The 14,568-nt window shown below is 44.4% G+C and overlaps 2 protein-coding genes across 2 annotated transcripts in view; both read right to left on the minus strand.

Moving 5' to 3' along the window:
• The window catches only part of LOC119382646 (cyclic pyranopterin monophosphate synthase), a 227,438-nt gene that overhangs the window by 150,401 nt on the left and 62,469 nt on the right, over nt 1-14,568 (minus strand). The window lies entirely within an intron of this gene.
• LOC119382654 (tryptophan 2,3-dioxygenase) overlaps nt 1-14,568 on the minus strand; it is a 66,419-nt gene that overhangs the window by 26,467 nt on the left and 25,384 nt on the right. Inside the window, exon 7 of the mRNA XM_037650452.2 lies at nt 7,373-7,448. Coding sequence (XP_037506380.1) covers nt 7,373-7,448 — 76 coding nt within the window. The remainder of the gene's footprint in view (nt 1-7,372; nt 7,449-14,568) is intronic.

Consider the following 14,568-nt stretch of genomic DNA (forward strand, 5'->3'; position numbering starts at 1 on the left):
GGGCGCAAAGGCAGCCGCATACATTGACACAATAGGGAGGGGGGCGCTGCGACGAACCTTCGCCCCCCCCCCCCCCTGAAGGGGAACCCTGCGCACGCTTATGTTTCTTGGTTCTTGTGCATGCCACAAACACACAAAAAATAGTAATGAATACGCTGGATAGGATCAATGGGGGATTAGAGAAGATATCTCCGCCCTCAAGTGGACATAAAATAGGGTTGGTAATGATGAAAAACAAAATGCTTCCTTGGACAAATGCGCGAATCGTTTGCCGTGAAATGTACATATCTAATTTAATGCTCTATTAAAAGCAACGGCATGCTGTCGAACTCAAGTGCGAGCAGTAGAGCTCCCACGAGGTTTCTAGATTTCGCAAAAACGTTCACGCTTTTCTCCTAAATCCATGGTAAGCAATGCCCAAGTCTGGAAAACAATATTTGCATACTTAAATTACCGTCCTCTGGAACGTACATATGTGCCAGCGCGAAGTGCGCACGCCGGTGGGTGTACCTCGTAATAACATCGCTTCACTAGCCTAAAAAGTTCAGAAATCGTTAAACACCCTCATGTTCGACAAATGGCCACTCTACGTTAAGTTTCTTGGGATAATATGTCATAGTTTAGCAGTTTAAGCTCCTCGTGACGACTGCCACACTCAGGCGCAACCGCTTTGTATGTGCCCAATAAAAAAATTAAAAATCCAGCTTGCCCCGAAAGTTGCATCCTTCATAGACCATACGTTGTCTTTTAGCATCTGCGCATAGCTCTGCAACACTAGAACCTATTACTCGATGGTGTCAATTTCATTTTCCATTAATGCACCACTATACTACGTTCTGGATTTCTGGTGTGCGCAACACCTCTCAGTAATCCGCACATTAAAAATTAAGTGCGTGTACAAGTAAACAACCCCAGAAGGTTATCCCATGCACTCACAACAAACTAACATACCCTAGTTACGTGCGCATGCAAATGCAGCTGTGTGGATGTAGCTCGCCAATTTTGCGTGTACCGCCGTATTAATCGCGACGAAATATGCCAAAAATTTATTGAAAGGTGAAACTTGTGTACAGTTAGGCACTGCATGTCCATGAAGGTGCCTTTCGCACAAATACTTCGTATAGTACATTGCATGGACTCGCGCTTCCAGAAAATATTCTAGTAAACTTTTGTGAAAAATATTGTATCATCCAGTGTGAGTTTAGCAAATTCTCCGCTTTGAGACGAGTATGAGGTGATTTAAATTGCGCGGCAGGACCGCTATACCAGCATTAATCGAGATGTTCTAAAAAAGATGGCCACTGATGGAGTCGTAACAGAACGTCGCAAATATTTCGGCGATAACTACTGCCGGATATAAGATCCAGTTCATGTTAACAGCCAATTTCCGCCTGCGCACTGCGTGCCAGACAACGGCGAATGGCGCGCCGCCATGTCTTTAGAGTGGACAGTACACTTCACGAGTCACGTCTGTCGCGCGAGTGTCGTCCAAAGTGAGCGCATGTGAGAGGCATTTCTTCCGCGGCGCAGTCCGCCGAGCGACCGCGAAGCTGCATGCAGTCAGCTCTACCTCCTCGCTTCTATTGTCGACCGAAACGTGGGCTGCACTTTCTGTTGAAGCAAAAATAATATCTGCGGGAATAGTGTCAGTCGTTTGAGGGGAAGCTACGTGCACTATCCAACGTTTAGAACCAAGATTAGTTCCTTTACAAGTGAAGTTCATCTGCAGTGCGTGCGCGGCACACCGCACCTGCTCGAGCGTGCTCGCATATTATACATATTGCCGACAATACCACGGTTATCAGCGCATGTTCATCTCAGTGTGTAATTATTACGCGGAGAGGGTCGAGCCAACAACGGTAAGAAGTAAAAGATCCTGACATATGAGCGTGAGCGGTTTGTTCTGAAGCACCATCGACTACGGCTTCGAAATAAACTGAATAGGCTTAGTGACGATATCGGCCACCGGCCCGGTAACCATCGGCGGTGAAGCGGCCAGCGACGGCTATTTTCCGTCGTTGCTACGGTTACGTCGCTGTGCGGTTGGCACGGATGGATTACGAGCTCACGTCCCACGGCAAGCGAATCTTGACGTTGAAAACTCGTTCAATCCACGAAAGGCAACAGGCTGGCGGCTTACGTGAATAAAACTCGGGTATTATGCACGCTAAGATTCCTTAAATGTCACTGAGGTGCCAGTGCCAAATATATGCGGAACAGTTTTATCTTTTATACCAAGCAGGCAAATTCGCTTCAAGCATGCTCCGAGCAATAACTTGAGTGACCTCCTATATATTTTCACAAATGTCGTTTAAAAAAATGTCTCCTTACGTATCCGTTAACGCTGCATGTATAATAACGATCTCCACTGCACTAATAGGCCAGTGCAGCTGGCCAGTGTGTAGCTACCCATTGGTAAATATAAACCCCGTTCTTTTACTACTGTCGCCGCGGCGTGACGTGGTGTAGTGGTTAGCGTACGCGCTTCCTGATCAAGTGTTCGCGAGTTCGAATCCGCGAGTGTTTGTTGTGAGTTTTTCTGTGGTTTACTTCTGAATGTGATATGTGTATATGGATTATGTATGTCATAAAATGTGTGTCTCAGCCTCCAAATCCCCGATTAGAGCTTAAAAGGTGACTTAAAATCAATTTTTGTTTCGTCGCTTCATACACCGCCTATAGCTAGGGCGTGCCGTAGCTGGGACACACTGTAGCTAGGCTCAGGCGGAGCGAGGAGATCTCCTTAGCCGGCCTTGTACCTAGCCGGGATTCGAGACTAAAAATCTCCGGCCTATTTGAGTCCCGCCTATGAGATGAGCCGCTGAGAAAACTACTACGCCGCGGGACGGCTACGGGCGGCGCCGCCTACAGGTTGTGCCGGCTAAACAAACAGTCTATAGGCGTTAGATTTTTCGTCTCGTTTCCGGGCTGTAGACTGCCACTTTAAGGAGGACATGATTAAGAGTGTGGGGCACGGCATCTATTGCCAGAGACCGCCGAAGCATTTCGACGCTTCGGCAGCGTTCACATACTTTCTTCGTTGCTCGGATGAACGCAGTCAAGAAATAATTTCTTCTAACGGCTCTTCGCTGCAATGTGTTTTATTTGTTTAAGCATTATGACCTAATGCGAGTAATTAAAGTGCACCCAGAAGTCTTTGAAGTGTGTCTTCGTCGCTCGGATGAACGCAGTCAAGAAATAGTCGTTCGAAAATTCCTAGGAATTCCTAACCTCGTCTCACTCTTTTAGGCCTTTTATGTATACGAACCATAAATGCCCTCCCGAGTTTGCGAGAAGGCCCAATCTAAGATTAGAACAACGTAAAGCTTGAGCTTAGTTGATATGGAAGCACCACAAAGTTGGACGTGCAGGATCGAACACAAGCGAAGGGATACAGAAAACACGAACGCCCAGTGTGCCCAACTTTTTCTGCGATGACACCACAAAGTTGCTCCACAATTAATCTCGCAACATGCAAGTGATTTGCTTTGTTTTCCTGTTTTCGAACTCTGGTTCTTGCGAGGGTTCCCGAGAAGGCTCTAGAAAGAAGTTGCTCGTTGTAAGTTTCAGGAAACTCTAGGGAGAAACTGAGTGATATTACTATTAGGAATGATAAACTTAGAACAATAACAGAGTGTAACAAAAAAAAAGAAGGAAGAGAAGCGACTGGCAACTCTGTTTATGGGCGCTTTAGAGAAAACAAAAGAAAACAAAAATTCGGCAGATTCCACGCGTTGTGGGAATCGGTTTCATGCGAAGCAGTCAGCGATTATTTCTATGCTCTATTTTATGGCTTTGAGCCAAGCTTTACGAGGTGGATCGACGTGTTTTTGGAAGTGTAGTAGCTGTGTGTACATCGTGGGCTTACCAGGCACATCGACAGCACTGGCGTTTAAAGGGACACTAAAGAGAAACAATGAATCGGTTTAGATCGATAAATTGTGCTCTGAGAACTCTAATGTCGTTAATTTCGTCATCATAGGTTTATTAATAGAGGATAAAATCAAGTTCAAAGTTTCATTTTTAAATTTCGCGCCGAAATCTCCCCGCGTCACGTCACGGATTTCAAAGCGTATTTGTCGCGTTTTGGCGCCATTGGCTCAACAAAATTACCCAAACTTGGTATGTTGAGTCTATGGCCCCCTCAGAGGACAATGTTCTTCATTTTTACCGATTAGGAGCTACGTAGTCCCTAGTAGGTGCCGTCAAAACATGTGACGTCACGGCGAATGGTGCGGAAACTTCAAGGTGGCGTCGCCACCCACATTTTGTTTTTGCGTGTTTTCTCGCTTACTAAGCGTCTTCTAGCAGCAAGCGTGGTGTTTTTGGTATCGTGAAAGAGTACTTTACTAATATGAGAATAATCGTTTTGCTCTTTAGGGTCCCTTAAAGGGCAACTCATGGTCTGACGTAACATCAGCACTAAGTTCAGAGCGCAGTCGTGAGTATTATCGAAACTAAGTACACAATTATGATGCAATCATATGAATATCATAAGTAACTTTCGTTAATGTATTCCCCCGGGTTCGAGCAATGCTTCAACATAGCTTGCTGAATCATAGGGATACAAATGTAATGTGTATTAGATTGCCATAAAAGCGAAGCCAACACTGGAATCACAGGTGTTAATCTGATATTACGCCTGTATCGTAGGAGTACATATGTAGTGTTTATTGCCTTTCTTGTAAAATTAGATAGCCAACACCACAAACACAATTGACGTTGCGCCAACATTACGCCTGCATATGCTGTTCTTCCAAAGCAGTTTACGGGCCTGGCGTGGCTCTCTGGTAGAATACCTGATTCTTATTGTTTCCGTAATTTGGGTCAACGGTGCGGATGTCGTTTTTTCTTAACGCTGTCTCATTTAAATTACCAATGTCTGTTCTTGCCGTTCTTGGGTAGACATAAATTGTCAATCACCTGTGGCGCGTATACCCGTACACCGCGGCCCGTGGTAAACGGGTATGTGCCACACGTGTCTGGAGGAGAACGTTTGACGACGTACGAGATGGGATTTTCAGGTTATTCATGTCATGACCCGAGAGTCATATTCGTCAAATCCTCTTACCCTCCCATGCCAGATTTGGTCTACACGAAGTTAAGGAGGTGATCATGAGAGCACCCAGACGTAGCCGGGCTAGATAGATAGATGCGTAGAGGGAAATGCTCAAAGTGCCAAAGGTTCGCTTTGGCACTTTAAGCATGGTGGAATAAAGAAAGCAAGCGCAGAATAGAACAATAAAAATAAATAGAAGTGTAATGCGCAAGGAATAGATTGGATGACGGAAATCCAATTTTATACGAAATAAGAGCCAATAAATGCCGTTGTAAAAATATAGAGAGAACTCTGCGAGCACACAGCCTGACACAATATTTCCGAGGCTCACCGACGTCAAGAAACATACAGGAAATAGCGTTCCGTAGGTGGCCGTGGTTAAAGGGCATTGGCTCGGTCTTCAAGAAGTCCTGCACGTTCAATGCTGTCCCCAGAGGTGTAATGACATGTACCGAGTGCTCTGCGGTATTTATTATTGCGCCCTCATCACATACACGTACATATACATAAAATGACCACCACTGCAGTGCGGCTAGATTTTGTTAATGCCACAAAGCCGTTGGCAGCGCAGTAACGTTGCATTCCAGTTCGCGCGGAGCGGGTATGATTAAGGTGTAGTCGAACTCGAGGATAACGAGTCAAGGTAATACTAATATTAAGTGTTAGGGTTTTGCGTCCCAGAACCACGATACGATTATGAAGTACGCCGTAGGGGAGGGCTCCGGAAATTTTGACAGTCTGGTGTTCCCTAAAGTGCACCTATAAATTGACTAAACGGGCGTCTGGCATTTCCCCTCCATCGAAATGCGGCCGCTGCGGCCGGGATTGGATCCCGCTACCTTCGGGCCAGCAGTCGAGCACCATAACCACTAGACCACCACGGAGTCAAGAAGAATGATTCGTTATAAGGTGCGAAACTTACTAACCGACACTCATGTAAAAGTACCTCCTTTGTGACGAACTGGGCGTACAAATTGAACTCCGAGAGTTCGTCGCTAGCGCCGTGAAACAGTTTGCACGCCGCGATCGCAATGTATTCCGGAAATTTGTTTTATTTTTTTTTCAATGCCTTTTTTTATGCGCACGCGTACATGTGTGCAGCAACCACTCTATGTGAAGGCGTCATCTGGACATTGGAACATGGATACCGAAAACGCATCGCCCAGACAGCTGCTAGCAAAGTTGCCTGTCAAGGAAGGTTTGATATGAGGGCCGCGCTATACGCTGAACCGCATGCCCCTCTGTACACATTACGCAGCTGTTTTTACCATGCTGGCCTCCACCTAGAAAGCATTGACCCCGTGGTCGCAGTTCCACCGCAGAACGTATGACGGATACGCTGCACTCTGAAAGCGACTCGACCCGCTTTTCGAAGGAACGTACGAATGTTTCTTTACAGCGAAGCTTTCTTAGTCTGCCCCGCGTCGTCGTCGTCGTCGAAGTAGTAGTAGTAGTAGTAGTAGTAGTAGTAGTAGTAGTAGTAGTAGTAGTAGTAGTAGTAGTAGTAGTAGTAGTAGTAGTAATAGTAGTAGTAGTAGTAGTAGCAGCAGTAGTAGTAGTAGTAATAGTAGTAATAGTAGTAGTAGTAGTAGTAGTAGTAGTAGTAGTAGTAGTAGTAGTAGTAGTAGTAGTAGTAGTAGTAGTCCTCCTTGCGCAGGTCACGTGACCAGAGGGAGGAGCTAATAAATAAATAAAATGATGATGATGACGATAATGATGCTCAAAATGATGACAAATTATAAAAATTGTTGAGGTTTCACGTCCCAAAGCCCCGATGTGATCGTGAGAGATGAACAAAATGGTGTTGATGATAATGCACGTGATCTCGCTAGCCAATCACATACACTCGCTTCGCTGTACGACGGTTTTCACGGCGTGTAGCTGGCAGAATATTTTTTCACTTTCGTTTTATTTCGAGAAAAGCTAAAAGAATTAAGTATGAATGCTGTCCTGCAACGTGCAGAAACGTTTCCAATCGCAGGCAAAATTTACCTACTACTAAGCGTAGTCTTGTTTTTAACGAGTTCATTCATTTCTTCTATTTCTTTCTCCACTCAAGACGAGTGCGTATGTCGCAAACGCATCACGAAAGTTCATCAAAGTCCGTTGTAGGCGAATTTGGCTATATCAAATTCCGAATTAGAATCAGTTGTTTTCTGTTATGCCGATTATATTTGGTCGACTATTAGCAAGCACGAAAGCAAGACAGACAGGAAGGGGATGAGAAACGAAGGATGATACACACATAGACAGATATCCAAACAGGTAAGCAGATAGAGAGATAATGTATGAAGGGTGAAACGCATTGCTTACGTTCTTCACTCCCAGCTTGTTTTCGATGAGGCGAAACTGGAGGCTTTGGAACCCGGATGCTGGCGCCAGGTAGCCTCTGCGAAAGAAGGAACGGGTTTGAAGTGAAACCGCAGGTTTCTTGAATATATTGCTGCTCAAAAATGCTTCTGCATGCTCTGTGCCATTGTCATTCCCTTTCCTCTATTGCACTTTTACAGCGAAAGCTTTTGTGAGATCACAACCACAGCCGATTTTGGTGGCGCAGTTGTCCGCCGCCGCCGCTGCCGGTGTCCGTAATCGCTATCGTGCACATTGGAAAAAATAAATATCCAGGATACAGCTGGACGTAAACCCAGGACCTTTGCGTGGCAGTCGAGCATTCTACCACAGAGCCACGCCGGTGCTCGAAATTCCTTCGCAAAAAGGCCCTGCACAGGCGTCATGTTGTGCAAGCAATCAGGTTAAGAAATGCAATACAGCATGATAGAACAGTAAAATAAGAACCAAGCGTCACACAATGCGAATTACATAACGAGTCGGTGGTTTAAAGTTTACCACCAATTACAAAGGGATCAGCCATAATTCGTCGTCGTCAGCCACAGCATTAATGGGACATTAAAGGCAAATAACAATTTATGTCAGAGTGAAAGCTTAATGTATGACGTCTAAAACGGCAATATTATCAACAGCAGTGCCCTACTTGCCGAGAAATTAAGCTAAATGTATCACATGATGAGCGCCACGAGTGGAACATTTTCGAAGTGATCCCGATGACGTATGAGAGTCTGCCTACAATAAATCACTAGTAATCAAACTAGCAGCAATAAAAAAAGAACCTTCCGTGCATCAAAAGACGTAATAAAATGCTGTTTGTTCGTTTCCGTTTGATTCATGGAAAAAAGAACCTCTGTGGCGTTGCCATGAGGAACGGCGCGCGTGGTTGAAAAGTTCCGTTTTTGCCGAACTGCGCTTCGCCCTGCGCCCTGCTACGCTCACCCGGTCGCGTCTCAGTGGTAGTTTCAGTATCGCGTACTGCCGCGTGTGCATTGCGCGCTCGCGAAAGTCACTCTGACAGAAAGTTCGACAAAGTGCCGCATGCATGTGATGCAGCAAGGAAACCGATGTGTCTTTTCACTGGGTGCCGCGGAATGAACCCTTACGCTCGAAGTGGCTTAGTTGCTGAATTCGAGCCCAGCGTCGCGAGCCAATGTCTAGTTATCAAGTGCTCCGTCCAAATCCATTGCGGCGATTGCGGCATGCTTCGATGGCTTCGATGGCCGTTGTTGCTGCTGTGGGTCCCGCTACTTTCGCTCTGCTGCTACTAGTGTCGGCGGCCGCGTAGTAAAGGCGGGCAACGTTGGGCACGACAGCAGTGACGCATAAAAGTATGATTTCAGGCGGGTGATTTGAAGTGCGCTAACGCGACGCGGACCACTAAAACGTGATTTTATTTGAAAATAAGCACTTCCAGGGCATACAAGTATCTGCAAGGTTTCTGGAGCGCTATTTCAACAATCAACGTCGACTTAATATTTGCCTTTAGTGTCCCTTTAACAACGTGCACATAATGCCTTACAGACACGTGGGCACCCCACTTCTCCGCAGAATGATGAAGAATGGCATAATGGGTACTTCCCCTACATCGCCAAATTATTATGATTTATGGCGTAGTGGGCAGCTTGTAACTGTATTTGTTGTAGTCGCCCCGAGAGAGTTTACAACGGGCTCTATAGAAAGACCGCTTCCCCAGCTTTCGCTGTGACTGTGCTGGGTGTTCCGCGTAGGCCTGGCGTTTTTTTATGACACCAAGTCGAACACAAAAATGGCAAATAAATAAATAAATAAATAAATAAATAAATAAATAAATAAATAAATAAATAAATAAATAAATAAATAAATAAATAAAGCAGGTACAGTCATTTGATTCGAATAATTCACTTTGAAGAAAGCCTGTTTGTCGGACGGGAAATGCATTTGTCAAGTTGTATTCATTCGAAAAACAACAAAAACACAAAACGCCCTAACACACGCCATATCGGATCATCCATCCATCCATCCATCCATCCATCCATCCATCCATCCATCCATCCATCCACTTGGACACAAGCTAGTATAGCAAACCAAATTTTGGGTTATGATTCTCTGCCTTTTTCCTTTCTTCTGCCATCTCTCTCTCGCTCTGCTGGATGGGTTTCAGCACACAATGGAAACTGAAGGTCATGGTTGTCATAGCGACGGCAACGGCGAACATTTGCCTCGGGTGTCCGCGCAAATTCCATTGAACTATATTTAAAGAATTCTTAGACTCAAAAGAAAAGCCAACCAAACCTAACACTTGGTGCAGTTTTTGTCTCGGAGACACCTGCCGATGTTTCTATAACGCACTGAGCAGTTGTGCGTGCGTGGCTGTCACCGATGTTCTCCATATCAATTTCTCTTAGAACGTCCGATTATTCGCTTGACGATAAGATCGCGTGTAAGAAAAGTGGAGCTTTTAGCGTACGAGATATAAGAAAAGCGGTGTTCGTACGCAACGACGAGGAGCGTTCAATTTCAAGATTGGCCGCATTTGGGTAGCACGGCTCTCCTCCCTCGGTGTACAATAAAGTTATCTATCTATCTATCTATCTATCTATCTATCTATCTATCTATCTATCTATCTATCTATCTATCTATCTATCTATCTATCTATCTATCTATCTATCTATCTATCTATCTATCTATCTATCTATCTATCTATCTATCTATCTATCTATCTATCTATCTATCTATCTATCTATCTATCTATCTATCTATCTATCTATCTATCTATCTATCTATCTATCTATCTATCTATCTATCTATCTATCTATCTATCTATCTATCTATGTGGTGATAACACTCACGTGACCTTATTGAAAAATGAGATAGGTAAAATCAGGATCCCAGCCGGAATCGAACCTAGGTATTATGCATGACAGTCAAGTATATCCTATATACCACAGAGCCACTACATTGTTTGAACGGATGTTGGAAATAGACCCTATATGTAGAGTCGTGATGTCGGACAAGGTGTCACGTTAACAGATGTAATATCGCGCGGCAGAAGCGTAGAATCGCATCAAGCGTCACACCATGTGAACTGCTTAACGAGTGGGTGGTCGTGGTCGAACGCTGCCAACCCCTTCTTCATCATCATCATTAAACCGCCACGGCGGTCTAGTGATTAAGGTGCTCGACTGCTGACAAGAACGTCGCGGGATCGAATCCCGGCCGCTGCGGCAGCATTTTCGATGGAGGCGAAAATGCTTGAGGTCAGCGTGCCTGGACTTAGGTGCACGTTAAATGGTCGAAATTTCTGGAGCCCTCCACTACGGCGTCGGCGTTACTTAGCGCAAAGTTCAGCACAGAAGAGGACTGGGAGAGGGCTCTTAAAAGCCGCGAGCGCTCAGTTCAGCTGTTGGCAGTCCAGGAGGCCTGCGAACGGGCGGAGGGTCACGGTCTTCAAATACCGCTGTGGGCGCGACCAGCAACTGCGGCGGACCCCCCTTCGGGGGTTGTCTGTTCTGGGTTCTCCAGGGCCAAATAAAGTTCATTTCATCATCATCATACTCATATCATGGTTTTGTGATTATTATTATTATCAAGACACGAGAGTTTTTCTCTAATGTTCTTTCGTCTTCTTTTCCTATTATTGCTATTTCTGAAACCTGACTAGGCGCTGAAATTCCCTCATCTGACTTTTTTCCCCCGACCTACACCACCTTCCGCAGTGACCGAGATTTCAGTGAAACCAAGCAGAAAGGCGGTGGCGTGCTGATTGCCATTGACAATTCACTGAAATCCGTTAGACGGAAAGACCTAGAAACTATCGAAGAATCCATTTGGCTAGAAACCAACCTTGAGCGCAGTGAAAAATTGTTGATTGGATGTTTCTATTTACCGCCCAGCATGTCCCCTGCCTCGTTTCATGATGTCATGTCTTCCATTGAACTTGTGGTATCTTCTCATAGTGGGCACAGAATTATTGTTCTTGGGGATTTCAATGCACCTGGAATTGACTGGAGCACGCTTACTTTTTCTCATTACAATCATTTCATAGAGAAAAAGTGCAGCCTGCTCTTGGACTTTCTGGCGTTTAATTCCCTACTGCAACATAACTCAGTCGTCAATTCCAGTGGCAACGTCTTAGACCTGTGTGTGTCAAACGATCAACCCCTTGAAGTTTCCCGCACCGACATCTCTCTTGTACATCCGGACAAATTCCACCCACCACTTAACGTAAGATTATCCGCATCAGCCGAAACAACGAGCTTCAGCAGTTACGTAAACAAATCTTCGAGATTTGCCTTCAAGCGAGGTGATTACACGGGCCTCTATCACCACTTGTCTACCGTTGAGTGGTCACAGGTTACTGACAAACCAAATGTTGATGAGCAGGTTGATCGGTTTACGGAGCTTGTACTGAGCAGCATGCGTAATTTTATTCCCCAATATACACCTAAACAACGTAAATATCCCCACTGGTTCTCATCTCAACTTATCAGTGCACTGAAGCATAAAGATCACGCACACAGGAAATCTAAATGTTCTCCATCCAGCGAGTGGAAGGAAGAGTTCAGCTTCCTTCGAACTCTCTCTAAACGCCTATATAAACGGGATCATAGTTCGTATATTGAATTCTTAGAAAAAAGCGCCTCTGACAGGCCGGCTGAGTTTTGGAAGTATGTACGTAAACGGTCCAGCAAAAGCGGAGAGTCCTTCAGACTACTGGACTCAAATGGGGTAGAAGTGCATGCCGTCGCTGACTGTTTTGCCACGCATTTCTCATCCGTTTATAAGGCCTCAGACTCTAGCACTGATATCAGACAACAGCCCAAGGCGGTTAGCTCATCCAGTGCTTTGTCGCTGGATGAAAATCTTATCTGCGAATGCATTAAGCGCTTAAAACCATCCTTATCATGTGGGCCAGATGGCATCCCCTCCGCCATACTAAAAGCTTATGGTAGTATATTTGTCCCAGTACTAACTACGATATTTAATAACTGCCTGGACACTTCCACATTTCCAAGCATGTGGAAAACTGCTCGTGTTTTTCCAGTATTTAAGTCGGGCTCTAAAACAGATGCTTCTAATTATCGCCCGATTTCTCTACTATGTGCCACATCAAAGATCTTCGAGCTGGCTCTTCACGACATATTGTCTTTTAGTGTGAAAAACTCATTGATTCCTAATCAACATGGTTTTCTCGCTGGCCGCTCAACTACCACAAATCTTGCTAGTTTCATGACGCAGATCTCCACACCTATTTCTCAGAGAGGACAGGTTGACGTAATTTACTGTGACCTGAGCAAGGCTTTTGACGTAGTCAGCCACACGCTGATTATGGTTAAACTTGCGCGCTTTGATGTTGACTTGTCAGTTGTGAATCTCCTGCAGAGCTATCTGCTCAATAGATATTGTTATGTTGCCGTAAATGGCCAAACATCTTCTTTGTATAAAGTGACTAGTGGGGTCCCTCAAGGGTTGGTATTAGGCCCACTCCTATTTTTAATTTACGTTAATGATGTTTCTTTTGCCATTCGTAATTCTTCTTTCCTCTTGTATGCCGATGACATCAAGATTTTTAAGGAAATTCATTCAGTTAACGACTGTCGCTTGCTGCAGTCAGACTTGCGCTCTTTTTCCGAATGGTGCGACGGTAATAACCTTTCTCTGAATACCTCGAAGACAAAATTCATGTGTATCACTCGCAAAACATCTAGCGTGTCATTTCAATACTCTGTCAATTCTGTGCCGTTATGCAAGGTTTATGAAATCAGTGATCTTGGTGTTGTTGTTGACAGCGCGTTAAACTTTTCTTCTCACGTTAAGCGTGCTGCTATGCGGGGCCTTCGTTCTCTCGGATGTGTTTGTAGAATATCTCGAGAATTCAGGTCTCCCATGGCCCTACACAAATTGTACACGGCAATATGTCTTCCGCAACTTGAGTATGCGTCCGTGATATGGAATGGCATTGCTCAATCCAGCGGTAACACCATTGAACGAGTCCAGAAAAAATTCCTCAGCATATATAACCATCGCTTTGCTAAAAATGACTCTGGATCTCGTTCAAGTACTGCTGAATTATTATCACTGCCATCACTTCACTGCCGACGAAATCGCTCTGTTCTCTTATTTCTTTACAAGCTAGTCCACGGTATCATATCCTGCCCTGTACTTCTCAATTGTGTAAATTTTCGAATTCCGCGTAAGTTAACCAGAGAGAACAGACCGTTTCATGTACCCGCCTGCTTCTTCCAACACTCTACCGTTCACAGAATACAAAGTCTCTATAATGTTAATTTTCTTGATCTTGACGTTTTTCATAGCCCACAATCATTGTTTTTATCCGAGGTTTGCACTGTTTTGACATAGTGTGGCACAATGTACAAAGTCTTCCCTTCTCAGTCTTTCCACATAGTTGTATATATGCAATCTAACTTTTTATGCCCCGTTAATATTTCTCGTGTTGTCTATTTTACTCCTCCCCTTATATGTTCATTTCTCTTTGTCTACGTGTTTTTGCTCTTTTTATTTCTGAAAACTGTCTGTATTGTATTGTTTATTTTTATTGTTTTTTTTTTGCGTGCGCCAGCACAAAGACCTTACGGTTGTTCCTGGGCACGTTAAAGAAATCATTGATTGAATGATTATTATTATTATTATTATTATTATTATTATTATTATTATTATTATTATTATTATTATTATTATTATTATTATTATTATTATTATCATCATCATCAACAGTAGCAGCAGCACAGTGTGCAGCATATCACGTGACCTCTCAAGCTCCAATGATAATGATGCTAATGAAGATTTGTGGAGATTCGAGTCGTCTTAGGTGAATACTTAAGGGATCCTGTGATTCTTTTAGCAATGATGGAAATGAAATCCGAAGCTCGGTAGGCGCAACGTTGAAGCGCCAGGTCCGTATATATATTCAAGAGTGGCAAGGTGGTGTCCGCTCTGACGGAACTACGCGCCTTAATAGGTCCGCTAACCATGAAGCTGCGTCGTCTGAGCGGGCAAACTAATTAAGCTAGATAGTTTCAGCGGTGGATGCATCCGTACTGTCTGAAATTGCATCTATAAGCCCAAACGTAGGATTCAACATCACGAAACTGCCCCGGGACATTGCAATGATTGACTGCAGTACAGGTTAATTGTCATTCGCTGCGATTATTTGACGCGCA

The sequence above is a fragment of the Rhipicephalus sanguineus genome, chromosome 2, assembly GCF_013339695.2.
Source record: "Rhipicephalus sanguineus isolate Rsan-2018 chromosome 2, BIME_Rsan_1.4, whole genome shotgun sequence".
Classification (NCBI taxonomy): domain Eukaryota; kingdom Metazoa; phylum Arthropoda; class Arachnida; order Ixodida; family Ixodidae; genus Rhipicephalus; species Rhipicephalus sanguineus.